Raw genomic sequence first — 15,796 nt, 5'->3', positions numbered from 1 at the left:
GTGCATGCATGCAGTGTAATCTGCTTTGCATTTAAGAGACATCATGTCATCACCTGAAGATACGGACAAGCTGGAATTGTTGCAATACGGGATGCCGAACGAACCTGGTTCTGCTGTTTGATCAGGGTGCAGGCAAATAATGACTCAAAGCAAACACGCTAACAAAGACACCTTACACCTTACACACTTACTGTAGATCTCATAATACCGCAATGAGAAAGGGCAGTCAATTCCACCTGACCCTACACCTCCTGACAACAAGACAGGAATGATTATAAACCATCATTACATTACATTACATTACGATCATTTTGGCAGACGCTTTTATCCAAAGCGACTTACATTTCATTACATTACCACCCTTCGCAGAGGGGGGAGCAATTGAGGGTTCGGTGCCTTGCTCAGGGGCACCTCGGCAGGGACTCGAACCGGCAACCCTCCGGTTCCCAAGCGGAAGCTCTACCCACTCGACTACTGCCTACCACGCTACAGGTTTAGCATGAGCTGAACGCAAAAAGATTATAATGGTGAAGGATGAATAGCTCATTTACCACCAGTGAGGCAGTTTGAAAAGTTGTTCTTAACGGGACTAGAGCTCAACAAACTGTTTTTCTTTGACCATCAACGCTGCTACTTCATATTGACGCTCATACTGTATAAGTTTGCAAAAATGTCACCTTTTCTTGACCCCTTAACATGCCTCTTATAGCCGCTTCAGAAACCTCAGTAACTATTCTCAGAGTTTATAATCTTCCAGCCTAACCCTGCTGTTCAAGTGACTTTGGGAAAAGCAGCCCGTCTGAAACGAAAGGTTAAACACTGAGATGTGAGATGAGCTGGTATTTCAAACGGGGCAGAGAAGCTGAAAATGCCATACCTGTCAGCCACCTTTCCTGAATGAATTAAGATTTCAATAAAAAAAGAAGCCATGACTCAGCATCATTTACAATTCCCCAGAGGAAAAGGATCAGCTGAAGCCGGGCCAAGACAAGGTTACATTTTGGTGGGTGTGGGAGGCTTTTGTTTGATCTTTATCAGGTTTTTCAGACCACTTTGAGCCTAATCTGCGCCTGCAGCACTGTTGTGTACAAGGTATTAGAGGGTGTGTTTTGAAGGTCTGGTGAAGGGCAACGCAGAGGCAACAGCAACGGGCAACAAAAATCAGCTGCTTTTTCTTGTTTTTTCCTCTGGCATCTGCAAATTTCATTGTGAAGTAGTGTGATGAGAACATAACCAGTTTCCAATCTTGACTTAATCAGAAAAGTCAAAGAAAAACAGTTTGTTGAGCTCTAGTCCCGTTAAGAACAGCTTTTCAAACTGCCTCACTGGTGGTAAATGAGCTATTCATCCTTCACCATTATTATCTTTTTGCGTTCAGCTCATGCTAAACCTGTACGATAACAGCAACAACTGTTTACTCGTACGTATTAAGAAATGCATCAAATCCAAATAGGTTTCATAGTCCATACACACACTGGAATTACATTATGCTGAACTTTTCTGACACTATTAAAGCTCGGTCACAGCACGCTTTCTCTCCCCCTGAACAGGGGAAAATGCCATGACATATTACATAATGTCTGAACATCACTCGCAGCACATTTCTGACCCGCTTTCTTTTTAGCAACAGGATGGTGGAGGATAATGACAACAGCCCTGTTGTCTATCCTTTGTGTATGTAAAGGTATCCAGCTTCGACCCTACTTCAGTTATACTAATATTTCAAATGATATGAGTGAATGCTGTGTAGCCAACACCTGATAATTTGCTCAATACTGAGAGGATTGTAATGTGCAGCTGAACTTGATATAGCATATAGCTGAGAAGAATGTGACTTTGAACAAATGCTCCGCCCCATTCTGCGTGCATGTGGTCTAAAAAAGAGAAGAAGAATGGTAGAGGAAAGGCAGAGAGAAAAAGAGAGAGAGAGAAGAAGAGAAACCGCTTTCTAGGTATCACACTAAAAAACTGTTTCTCAGAATGACAACCCGATAGCCGAGTCATGACTGGCAGCTCTTTTCCCATCTCATCTTTGTCATAAGATGTTTTTTTAAGCAGAGGAAATAGCGAGTCGGGATTTCACAGCTTAATTCCCAAATATGTCAACTGCAAATTGTTAATACACTGGCAGCAAGAGTTTTAAACAGGTGGAACCAGCATACATCCACTAATATTGTGTTCATTTAACTTGCAAACTTGTCAACGTAAACACTGGACCCCCAGAAAGACTTTAAGGCTTATACATAACATGGTTGCGTGCTACTGTCTTGTTATAGGGGTTGCGCCCTGGTAGTAAATGAACAGCCATTTAGGTTAATAGCAACTTCTGCAGCCCACCAGACGCCATAATGACATTTCTCACAGCAGCTGTTATTACTCTCGAATTAATCAGCACTGTTTAAACTAGCTCACAGGTTTATTGTTGTGAAGCTAATGACTGCACGAGTGGAAAGAGATTTATTGTACTCCATGTAATGAGGCATTTAGGATATTCTACAGATCCCAAGGAAATTGTGACATTTTTGCACAATTCCAGGGCCTCATATTTAGTCTAATCATTTTACATCAGAACATTTCCTCTGCAATTCTCTTGGCTCTTTCAGGAAAATCCCACTTTTCCAGGAAAGCCAGAGCGTTCGTTCGATGCCCTAATCCCCTTTCACTCTCTGTGCCTAGTCAAGTAAACTGGCATTATTCTCTGTGTGTCCAGTTTAGGTAAGCAACCTGACACACCACACAAGGCTGCTTAGGGATGTCCAAATCTGGGTTTGTCCTACTCAGATCCCTATCTGAGTCACTTAATATCTTCCTCATTAAAACTGCTACATATTGAACACACACACATTCAATTGAGAAAATGTCATCTCAATTTGGAAGAACATGGCAATTTGAATCCAGAATACCAAAAAGTCACAAATTCAAAGTCTTTAATCTCTTCCATCTAAATGCATCACTTTAAATACATCACTGCCAAAGATATAGCACCAGTAATACTAGAACTAGCATCATTGAAAGATTTTAATATTGCCCTAATTGCCATACAATGTCCCTCTGCCTGTGGCTCAGGAGGTTTCCTGCAAAGTCATCCATTCTATAGATAAAACACACTGGTAGAAAGCATCACCAAGGCCAAGTCAGACAGGAAAGAAAATGTGGAGCCCCAAGGCAAAGATTTGCACATTTCTTCCAATGTCTTTTCTGAGCCCTGGTAATGTATTCCAGCAGATACCACCCCATTGTCCTCGGCAGCCCTAGCGGAGTGTGAAAACAGTGGGTTCAGGCCAGCATGTGGCAGTGTCATGGTGGCATTATCCATCAAAAACATGTCACCTCTGTCAGCATGGGACTCATCTCAGGCCGAAGCTATGAAGTACAGTTATTGGGTGCTGCCGATACAGATGCTGATTTACAGCAAGTATGGAGTTGCACCAAAACACACCCACACAGTAAATAAAGCGTCTCAGCAGCTGGGCAGGGAGAGCTTGGCTTCACTGACCCGGCCAAGACACTAAATTAACACCTGAGCCAAGACAGGAAACACAATTGACCGTCTGGCAGCAGCACTCAATGAATTCTTGGAAAAAGCTACAATTTATTTCTATCAGCTCCTTGCAATGTCATTTTGCAGACGAGGACTCAAACCTCCTATATTGTGGTAGATGATCTGGGTGCCATATTCCTCACTACTGTAATCGGTATGAGTCCTCCCATCAGGGAAACACATGCAGAGGCAGCATATGCTGACTGAATAAATCCATTTAGATTGCTTAATCGCATTAATAACATCAAAAGCTTCACATGCATGTAAAGGTACCCGTTTTTGAGTAGGTTCCTCCTTTGAATACAGTATCCCCACATATGACATACAAAAAGGTAGCAGATTGATATGAATGTTAGTGTTTAGTGTTCGGTCTTATGTTTTAATATGTACTTAAAAACCTACAAAGGGAACGTAGATGAGGAGGAGATTAAATATTGATAAATGTTCACGTTGCCTTCGTGGTTTGTCGTTGAGTGAGTGTTTAGGCAGGCAGGCAGCATTTCTCGACACGTGCACAATATTTAGTCTCTCTGTAAATCTGGACAGGTGGCCTAAGAGGCACCAGACACAGAGAACAGAGAGACGAAGCTGCCAAAGGAAAAAGAAAAGGAAGTGAGGGCAGGAAGTGACAGAAGTGGTTTGTAATTATAAAATACCAAAATTGGGTGAGTCGGTAGAGATTTTGCTCACTTTGCAGGGGAAGCAGGTGGGCAAAGCGCAGGGCCATCAGTGAGGGGAGCTGCTGCCTGGCAGGGAGTCTAAACCTGCTGCTTTAAGAGTGGATGAAGGTCAGACTGAACAATGTCTTCAACTGAATGAGAACTGAATCAGCTGCATATCTGCAATCAGGTATCGTTCTCTCCATTTACAAATATCTTATCAGTTGCTAGGGAAGGACAGAAAATGGGCTGTTCTGTTCATTTATAGTGTATGACTAACTGATTGGGGTTTATCTAGCAAAGCCTTTTAGAGACAGAAAATAACATGCTGTCCAAAGTGATAGAAGCTCCAAGTAATTCCCAAAAGGCAATACGTAAGTGATTCATACATGCTGACCAAGTTCACAACTAAAATAGCATATTCTTAAGACTTAAAATCAGGAGTGGGAGTGAGTTAAGATTATATGAATTAAAACAAGGGACATAACACAAAACTCAGCGGGTATGGGACCAAAAAAAAAACGGAATCCTGGTTCCTGATTGCAAATTGAAGGGAAGATCGAAGCTCTTCAATTTTCCCTGCAATCAATCAAGTTCCTCTGGATAATGCAGCCAGCTTGAAGCCCTAACTGAAGGATGTCAAATGTTGCGTAAGATCTATTTGACCTCAATTTGACTGCTATTGATATGGTTGGGAGGAGGGAAGAGAGGGAATGGGAAGCTTTGACAGGAAATCCAAAAAGAGATAATACTTAGCAGCCTGGCAAATTCCTACACTAGAGCAAAAACAAGCAACAAATATATATTCTCTCCCCTTTCTCGTCGCTGCTTACATGAAACATAATTGTGTTTGAACAGAGGAGACCAGGGGGTGATGATCTTGAGAAAAGAATGCTAGTTGGTGTACAAAGGGATCAGTTGCACATTTTGTTTTTCCTGTAGAAGCGAGGACGTGCGGGTGGACAGACGGACGTTGGTTTGACAGCCAACCTGAAACAGGATGCAGACCGTGTTTTGTTTAACTGTAGCCTTTCAGCGTGTCGTTCCTCTAAAAAGGCAAGTCTCAGTTTCATCACCATAGGGGGTCTCTGGGCACAGGCAAAGTGAGGAGGTGGTAGGATAATCACTCTCATGATGAAGGCCAGTGGCAATACTAAGGAAGAAGAAGAAATTGCCAATGTTCGATTTACTAAGACTAAGGAGAGGAACGGCTGACTATTATTGTGTGCTTTTACTTTTACTCCTACCCATTCATTAACTAGTTATTCCTTATGAATGAGAGAGCCATAGGTATGTAACAGATGAAACCTTTATAGAATTGTACACAATTTTCAAAGACATATTCAAAGGTAATCCAGTGCTTTTCTGTAGATAGACTAATCTACCACCATTCAAGGACTGTGGTTCATTCTAGACTCAAAAATAAAGGTTGTACAGCGCAACTGCTGATTAGCTCAGTGTCGGTCTGTCAAAGTTGGCCGTCATCCAACGCTGTAAAGGTGAATGGCGAAAGAAATGGAACTATTGACCATTTAGAATTAAAGAATGACATAAAACCAATCACCATGAGGCCTGAAGAGCTCATTTGTGACAACTGAAACATCAGTGTTAATGCTCTGTATAACAGCATACACAGTGGGAACACTTGCTACAAATGATGGTTATAATGGTAGGATTACAAATAAGCATTTGTGTTGCCCCTGACTTGAAACGTCAAATTGATTCCACAAAGCTAACACCGCAGTGTGGCGTATGGGAAGGAGCGTAGCATCAATTCAATCTTCAACTGACCACAATGAATTAGTGCAGGCCTTCGCTAATACTGTCAAACTGATTACACACACCATCCATCCCAGCTACCAGCCTCCTCTTGCTGTTAAGGGAGGCTGGTAGTTTATCACTCTATAAACTATTCATTTGACATTTTCAAATAAGTTGTTTTGTTAAGCATAGCTTGTCATCGAGAAATGCATCTCCGTCTTTTTAATTAATTCCAGAATTTGCCAGATCGACTGTTGTTTTTACATTTGACTTGAGTGTGTTGTTGTGTTTTTAATTGGAATTGAGAGCAGTGCATTAAGAAGCTATCGTGTTTCTATAATGTACTAATGTGCCTGCCAGGAGCTGGCAGGCCTTGCTCTCCTTCCTGTGTTGTAAGCAACCAGAGACAAGCCTCCCCTCTCGCATTAGGTTCGATTGGATCCATGCCTTCGCTATGAGCCTGAGCTGCAGTCTTCTCCATTCACCTAAAGCAACACGCATTCAGCTACATAACAGTCTCCACCGGTCTGAGAAGCAGCGTCACCAAATTAGAATACGCACACACACATAGCTCCTTGAGCAAATCAAGGCTCTGAATGGTTTTTTACTCAGTGACAACATACAGGACACAGAGCAAACAACAAATCAACACAATAAGAGCACAGTGGACTATATACCAGAGACGAGTCAAGTCAGAGAGGTGACACCGCTCTTGAAAGCACAGCTATTTTGGGGACGATGCTCAGAACCAACCTGGTAACTTTTACAGCAACACAAGGCGACAATTACTCGAACACACAGCAATATTCTTTTCCAAACAGTACAAATATTACATATAATCAGCTTCAGGTCAATCTTACACACAATCCACACCCCCTATATGAGTGTTTGTAACTCGACAGGTATAAGGTTGACTTACAGATGGAGAGGAAATGTGTACTTAGCGTCAGTCGAGGGAAGTGAGCTTGCTGCTGCTGCTGCCGCTGCTGCTGCCGCCGCCTGGTTATACTAAACCTGGTACAACAAGTCACTGAGCTCAGCCTTTTCTTTTCCACATACACACACACACACACAGAGGAAATGCTGGAGGGAGGAGACAAGGCAACTCGTGTCTCTCCTTCTCCCTCTCTCTTAGTCTTTTTTCTCCTCTCTGCTCACCATTCAGGAGTAAACATTCTTGTAATGCTGCTCTTTCAATGGCATTTTTTTTGTGTTTCCTTAGCTTTTATCTGGCATCAAAGCTCCCTGTGCTTTTTTATCCTTCACTCCTTTTCTCTCTGGGTATCTGCGTCAGTCCATTTATCTCTACTTCTTCCCCTTCGAGCACTTCTTACCGACAGCACAACGGTTTGTACCCTCACTTTTGCATGTCAATAATATCCGCTACAAATTGAGGAAGTAAATCATCGTGTTTACAATGCATCACAACGCTTGTGTGTGTGTGTGTGTGAATATGAATTTCTCTAGCATGTAGTCTACACCCTCAGGCACAACCACTGTAACCACATGGCCCTTTCTCATTCACTTGATGCTCTCGTTGATGGAGGCCCTTCTGCACCAGTAAACCAAAGTAAGCAAGCAAGCCAATCTCCACTGTCATCATGGAAAATCACCCCAGAGGATGGAGGATGATGCAACAACCCTGCCAACTTATAATGGGACCAATAATTCATGCAATCATGCACTCTAGCCTGCTACCGTTGCCATTAACATACTTGACTGTATTCTCGCGCGCACGCACGCACGCACGCACGCACACACGCACACACGCACACACGCACACACACACGCACGCACACACGGTGGTCTCTCTAAGATAAAAGCAAAATGTGCACTACTGAGAGAGATGACCATGAATCACATTATAGGGTTAAGCCCAGAGAAGATTATATCCTCAAAAAATGTTCTGTGCTGGCAAAGGAGGCACACATGAGGACTTTTATAGCAGTATGCAGCCAATACCATCAGTCATGTAAGCTTATTTACCACCGTGCAGTGCACTTAGTATAATATGAATTTGTTTTTAAGTTTTTATTCCAACAAGCAGGTAGTAATTCACCTCCTTTTAAAGAAGCAGAAGCTCATGATTCAGACAAAGCTTGTGATTGAAAGGTCATTCTTTTTCCACACATACTGCAACTTCCCCTGGTGCTGAGTGAAACACTTTAATGGTTCTCGTTATCATAAAGGTCATTATCTGTGTATGTGTAAATGACTCCACATTTTTAGAGAAACCCTACTTTACTTGTGCCATGCAGCGTAGCAGTAAAAATCCATTTCAAACTGTGTGTGAGGGCTCACAGTCATCCAGGTCATGGTATCTGAGAGAAGTTCATCTCAGGCTTCTTCACTTCTTCAGTTTCCAAGACTAAATCCAAGCCAAAGCCGAGGAGATCGTCACGCTTTTCCTGTTTACTTTAAACTAAGTTTAGCGATGAGAATGCGTCTCATTAGCTCAGGCTGTCAGCTTGGCTCTGTCCTTAGCCCACCGGATCCAACCACTGATATACAGAGGTTGGCTCAGCCTTGGCGTTTCTCTTTTTTTTCCGAAATCATTTATTAACAGCAGAGCCAATTGAATGTTAAATCCCATGGTAAAAAAAAATTAAAGACATCATGGATGCAGTGTTATTTAATGCAGACTAGATGAGAGTGCATATTCTTGACCAACACTGCAGAGACCTATTAGTGGTATCCATGGTAGCCAATAATGGGGTCATACCGGGTCAGACTGTGCCATATTTAATTGCCATTAACACAGGCTTTTCAAAAATCAAGTTGTGTAACACTTCAGTGTGTGTCAGGGTGATCCTGGTTCAGTGGCGAAGGGGAGATTCTGGGGAGAATAGCTCTTTAGTCCACGTTACACCAGATGGGAAATGGTAACTATCTTGTTCCTGAGATGAGATGAGATGAGATGAGATGAAATAATAATAGGGAAAATGCCACCATCACATTTTGAAAGTTCTCCAGACTTGGGGGTGCAATAAACCATCATTAGGCATCTCTGGACTGTGGGGACATCAGAGAGAGGATTGTAGCAGCAGACACCTGGCAGATTTCCCAGTGGCTTTCATCTTGCGCTTGGAGCCATCTTTACTACCAAGTGGGTCCTTTCAGAAAACAGCGGGACGTGGCAGCAACAGAATACGTCCTGCAGTCCAGGTCTCACACTATCCTGGCACCACAGTCTCTCATAATGTGTTATCAAGCTGATAGCAGCACACCGGCGACAGGGCTCAACAAACATGATTTATTGCACATTCATCGACATCGAAAATGCAGAAACCAATTCATGTAACTCGTAATTGTGTAGCAACTAAAACAGGCCGTGCAGAGGCTGGGGTAAGAAATTTCGATTACAATAATAAGACTGAGGGTTATTGAAACGCATTCTCATAGAAACCATGAAGACAAAGAGGAGGGGGCTTCTTGGATTTGCTGCAAATAGAGTCCCATTTTGTGTCACTGTGTGTGAAAGCCCTGGGGCGAACCGGCCAGCACCGTTATCACTGAGGTTATATGCAATTATAAATGTCTTCCTGCTGAGTTAGGCAGGCAGAGGGAATTATGATGGAGGTGAGGTGGAAGGACATAACCGCAGGCCTTGAAGCTGAGAGGAGGCTGTGCCACTTATTACCTGCTATATGACATAATAAATGGGGTTGCATTACATCATCCATGCATCTTGTTTGTTCAAAGACAGGAGCTTTTCCTCCTTTTGTTCTTTCAAATCCAGATGAATAACGTATGACCATAAGAGGCCTGAGAACGTTTGGATGGTGCGGTTTCTTTGGAAAGAGGATTTGATCCAACAGGAAGCACAAGAGCGATGCCTGAACAAGCTAGAGCGCTATGTTGTAAAATCTAACAAAATACCTAAGCAAACCGAAGAGGGATTCACAGCAGCAAGGAACAAGAACTGTGGAAGTGATTGCACCATGACTGTGTCCTTTATACATTAAGGCCCATTTGTTTGATTACCATTTACATATTTCAGCATATGTCAGCGGTTCTCGGGGGGAGAAGAACTGAGAAAACACACATTGCTGTGTGACCTTTAGTTGCACAAACAACAACTGACAATACTGTGGCTGTCTTGTCTCTCTACTAACAAACACGCACGCGCACACACACACACTGACAGGAGTTTATGATTACATGCAGCAATGTATTCTCCCCGACAAGTTTGTGGCACCTTCAGCTAATCATGAAGGTTTAACAAGTGAACTCATAACCTGGATGTGCAATCACTGCTGCCATTACAGTGATGACAACAAGACGGCAACTATATAGACAATTAGCAATGTCCTAGCGGCAATGGGATGCAGAATGTAGATCTAAAACTAACTCTAAAACTATAACCTTGAGTACATTTTTTTTTTTAAACTAATCAATCATTCAGTACATTGACATGCACATCAGTACTTCAATTACATCCCAAATGGAGCAAAACAACACATGTTCTTGCAGATTCCATGTAAACTTCACAAAAATCATACACATTGATGCATTCCAATTACCATAACCGTATGTGATTGTAAGTCTGTTTACATATGGAAGCATTCTCCACAGTCTTGTACGCTGTGCAGGCAAGTTTATTATGGACATTTACTTCAAAACAGTATGTGAGACTCTTATTTTGAAATGAGCCCTTACATCCAGGTACGTGTGGGAGAGCCTGTAAATACATGTGTGTTGACTCACCAAAGTTTTCTCAGGCTCTTGTTGGGTTTCAGAGGAGGACTCCATGGTGGTGTTAAACCAAAGTCAGGGCCGTCAGTGCTGCTTGGGTTCGTGCATGTCTGTGACGAGGGAGAGACGAGGCTGAATGAGATTGCAACATAACTAATATCATTATATCATAGCGTTCACTGATAGGCTGATGAGTATGAATTCCGCATAACTATCTCCAACTGTGAAACAAATATCTTTCAGCTATGTAGATATGTACTATCTGATATCTTCTCATAAGCATTTTGAAATTTGTAAGGTGATCGTACTTGTTTTTCTCACCCAACGACACCGGGTCTAAAATTCACTGCAGGTAGTCCAAGCGCTTGTTGCAAAGGGGTGGTTTCTTTTTTTGGCTATGAAAGTGTTTTATGTAACATCAGACCTACGTTATCATTGAGATAGAAAAGGCTGCAGTGCAGTGTGAGCGTCGGAGGTTGTTAAACATTAATTATTTCAGTTGATCTTGGACACTTTGGTAACCTTGATCTTTCCTGGGAAGGTTTGAATTGGTTTCCACTTAACTGCTCTGCCCCACCAGTTTGGAAGGTAATCGAGGATGCATGATAGGAAAGTCTAGGCTAGGAAAAAGAAATTGCTGTTTTGCAGTAAAACAGTATGACACATCCAAGGGGATGATGAAACCTGTGTATGTGCCTGCAAACGTGAGAAACAAACTGTAAAATACAAAGCATCTTTATGGACTCAAACACTGCTGTAACACCTAAACACCAATCTGTAATCTCTTAAACCATAATACTAAACCTGGCAAAGAACTTACACATTTTATAAAATTTCCTCGCAAGCCCAGCTAGAAAACACACAACTTCTAACACACACGCCCTTGACGCACAAGCCTGCCAACTTAATTTGCAGCCACAGGAAATAAACCCAGACGCCAAACGTGCAATAATACTCAAACTGTTCAGAGAGAGCTGGCTGTAAATACTGTAATGTGACGTTTGGAAGGGCGACAGACCTCGAAGTACAGAAACACATACTGTACGTGTCACATTGGACTACCCAGTCATCTGTCTACCAGTCTGGTAAAACGTGTGCAGGTACACGATGAAATACTGCCTTCGCCCAACTGTCGATGAAGTCTTTCACATTGGCTCATGAAGTGGCACCGTCTGTAAATTAGGGCACTATGCTTTTGAGCAGATTATTTTGCACGGAGCAGCTGCCTGGCAACATGTGGCAGTCCGAAAAAACGCTTTCAAGTAATAAGAGGCAGCCACTTGCGCTGATTGCTGCTTTGAACGGATATATAATGACATGAGTCCTTCTGTCATGACGGAGCATCGAATGCACCTGAACCCGCGGTCACGGTATACCCATTCCAGATGGAAGAGGCAGAGGAAATACACTGTCCTTTACTTAGAAATGCAGAGTGTATATTTAAAGATAACTTGCAACAAGCTCTTTTCCACAGATTAGACCCTGGGAACTAGGACACTGCCAACAAATGTCTTATCAACTCTAGTCTGTTAAGTAGCGTACACACATTCTGTCAGCTTTACCTGGATCCAACAAGTTAAAAATGTGCAGGAGAATTCAGTTTCCTCCCTTTGCCTTCATCTGCTGGAATAAAAATCAGTAATTAGATCACCAGAAAGGGCAATCGCATCAGAGCCAATCAGAGCCCTGAAGCAGGACATGCTAACTGGGGACATGGCAACACTGCCGAGCTCAAATCAGGATGGCCAAAAGCTAGATAGAAAGCAAACTGGGGAGAAGGACATTAGATTAATCTGGGAAATAAGACTGTGGTGGGGCTCACGATGTTCCAGCAAAGAGTAAACACCTATAGATTAGATTATTAGATGGATCTGATGAGAATGTCTAGTTTCCTAAATAGAAATGGCTTAGTGAGATCTCTTCTTCTTCCCTGCAATATCATTTCACTGAAGACCATTTGAAAACCCATGACACTATCTTTCTTGCATGTAAGGAAAAGGCAGGCAGCATCATTTTAGATAGGATAACAGCAGACCAGACCCCGGAAACTATTCACACAGGTGCCTACAATCAGACAGACAAAGGACAGAATGACACTTTATATTCTAATCAGTTTCTGACTGTGAAGTTAGAGTGCCCCAGCAGCCTCTCAGCCTTCATACAGCGCATTCAACTTCATCTGTCCTTGACTCGGAAGCACCTGTCACAGTGGGAGAGATGCCTCTACTCTACCTCAAACCCACCTTTAGCTTTTCATCACGCCGTGACTCAGCCTGGAGCAGCGCCTACACCAGATGACGCTGGGCAAATTGACACAAGGCAGGAGACTAGAGCTATCTTTATAAAGCTGTGTAGGTGGTAAACAAGAAAAGGCACACTTTACATAATTCAATCATGCTTAGTGCAGTTTGATTATAATGTCTCCAAAGAAGCAGCACAAGAGTGACGATGGAGGTTTTCGGCAGGGACACATAGGGTAAATCATTTGAACGTTGAGTGCTTTGGCAGTGGCTTGAACTTTATATTTTTAGCTGAGACTCTTGAAAGACTCCTGCTGTGAGCGACATGGTGCCGTTCCTGGAGCAGCTTACAGGAAAGCTGCTACAAGAGGTATTCAGTGCTGTGCCGTACCAAATTTCAAGACCCATTCCTTTACTTCGTCGCACAAAATCCTGTGCTCGATTTCACAAACTGCTTTCAGCGCTCCTTTTTCCTTCCATAAAAATAAAGATGGAGACAGCAAGAATGAGAAAGCAAGATAATTACACAAAATATTAAGTCTGCAGTTTAAAGTGGAGCCTTCACATAAACAACTGACAAGACCACTATGCCGCTTTGCCTTCAATTTCTTCCCCCCCCCCCCCCTTCACAATTTACTGACACTGCCCCTTCACATAAACTGGCACAGGGCAGTATCTCCGTGACAGCTCAGCAGTCTGTGATCTAACAGCCGTCAATCACCACCGAAGACAGAGTGCGAGTCGACATGGAATCCTAAACGTGCGGTTGGCAGTTTTCCCACAACAACAGGAAACACCGACTTAAGATTTCTCTACAGAGTCGGAGCCTTTTATCAAGAGTATTGAACGTCCCTCGAGCATGTTGTCAGGAAAACTCTCAACCAGCTGACAAATTGACAGATTAATGGACAGTTTCAGTTGACACACTTTCCAACACAAGAGCACAATACGGGGTGTGTATACAGTATGTGCTTCAGCGGCTGTCCCCCATGATTAGATTTACTGATGAGCAGATGACGCCATCCCTCCCAAGGCCACGTCTCAGCACATCAACAACGCATGAACCTTGAACGCAGACAGCTTTAAGGTCCGTTAGGTATGGTTTTGAAAGTGTCAATAGCATGAATCGCAAACCGGGGTTGATCTGGATTTAACTATAAACAGAGGTAACAGAATGTGGTCGGCATGCGCAGATTTGACTTACTCTGAGCAAATATAATACCCATCCTATCAGGCCAATATTTATATTCCAAACACTGCTACAAATTAATTGTTTTTGGATCAAGAGCACATCTTGATGTCAGTCGAACCTGAGGGGGAAGTCAAGGACAGCAATCAGTTCAGGGTCCCAACCTGATTGGAGCGATGTGACTGTGGGGGGTATACACACTGATCACCAGAGAGGGAGATCTATAGGGGCTCATCAGCCACTGCTGATGGTTTGAAGAAAAAGAAAAAAAGTTCAGGTTTGAGTGAGACATGCGGTTGTGCAGTATGAACGATGACAGCAAAGGAGCAAAACAGAGACTGCAACTATATAGCATGTTGGAATCTAATCTTGCTCTCCCTCAAGAAGGTTGAGGGCATATTATCACTCCTGTAAGTGATTGCTCACCACTCATAATTCTGGGACAGGTCTCGTTTGTCTCCACTCCTGCTCAGCGAGGGTGAAGATTTAAGGGTCTGGAGGCTGGAGTCTGTATAGGACAGCATTATACTGGTGGTAAGTGTTTCTAATATTTTGCCTAGCCCATCATAATGGATCGACTACTGCCACATTAGTGTAAGATATCATATAAGGGCATTATGGCAGCTCTCATACAGTAACTTGGTGATAATAAAAGTCCTTACGTGAGGAGCTTTGAGTGTGCCGACTCGCTGTTCTGGGATAAAGCCCAGCCCAGCAATTAGTTTATTTTTTTTCATGGAATGTGTGTAATTAACTTCCATTTCTCGTCGTAATGCTCTCGCCATCAACTGCATACAAAGCCTTTTATCACCTTTATGTTTTTGTCAGGCTTAGGCAAATATACTCTGCTGACAATGCAGACACATTTTTAGTGGGAATGGAAAATTAGGGGCATAGTCTCACTGATATTGCATCTTGTAACATCTGGCTATTGTCAGTCCTTCGGCATTATGGAATACTAGGCAGTGTAGGCAGTGGCTCAGTGGGTAGTGCTTCCGCTTGGGAACCGGAGGGTTGCCGGTTCGAGCCCCTGCCGAGGTGCCCCTGAGCAAGGCACCGAACCCTCAATTGCTCCCCCCTCTGCGTAGGGTGGTAATGTAATGTAAGTCGCTTTGGATAAAAGCGTCTGCCAAATGCTCGTAATGTAATGTAGGCTGAATGAGAACAAATGAACCTATTTCCTATATAGAAATGATATAGAAATGGAGTAAATACCATCAATTTTATGCAATTAATAGATGCAATAAGGCTTCAGATATTAACTGATGGCCATTGATCTGACCCATGGAGTGAACTGTGGACATAGAAAAGAGTGCCATAGATCAGGGAATGTCAAGGAGAGAGTAGTGACCTTAGACTAATCAATCCCCTCTTAGTCGAAACAATGCCCTGGCCAGCTGTTGGACCCACTGTTGGGCACAGCACAGGCACCACAAAGCCATTCCTGTCAGAGAAACAGAGAGGCAACAAGACAGAGGGAATAGAACCACGTATAGAGCTGTACAGCCAGAATGTGTATGACGCACCCGCTGTCTGAATCTGATTCCTTTTGCATAGCAGAAAACTCAGCTCAGATACTGACACATTCAGCCCACAAATACATACATTCCTATTTCACACTTCAGAGGATTTACAGCAAAGAGTACAATCGTCTCGGCGGCAACCTAGTGCCCCATGCCCCGTGTGCGACCTTTCAAGAAGAGACTCACGG

At 43.0% G+C, this 15,796-nt stretch overlaps 1 protein-coding gene across 5 annotated transcripts in view; it reads right to left on the bottom strand.

The window, feature by feature from the left end:
• Nucleotides 1-15,796, bottom strand: part of osbpl8 (oxysterol binding protein-like 8) — a 50,479-nt gene that overhangs the window by 28,250 nt on the left and 6,433 nt on the right. For 3 of the 5 annotated variants that reach the window (XM_076151016.1, XM_076151032.1, XM_076151048.1), the window contains one exon: nucleotides 10,669-10,766. In XM_076151016.1, the coding sequence (XP_076007131.1) occupies nucleotides 10,669-10,713 (45 nt within the window). In that variant the 5' untranslated portion in view covers nucleotides 10,714-10,766. Of the gene's footprint in view, nucleotides 1-6,880; nucleotides 6,976-7,119; nucleotides 7,335-10,668; nucleotides 10,767-15,796 lie in introns of those variants that run through there. The other 2 variants (XM_076151040.1, XM_076151023.1) reach the window with 2 other exon arrangements.

This window comes from Genypterus blacodes, unplaced genomic scaffold (assembly GCF_046128005.1).
Source record: "Genypterus blacodes isolate CSIRO-AG114 ecotype Tasmania unplaced genomic scaffold, CSIRO-AGI_Gbla_v1 ptg000007l_1, whole genome shotgun sequence".
Lineage (NCBI taxonomy): Eukaryota > Metazoa > Chordata > Actinopteri > Ophidiiformes > Ophidiidae > Genypterus > Genypterus blacodes.
Note: the sequence above shows the minus strand (reverse complement) of the source record. Positions and strands in the feature narration are given on the sequence as shown.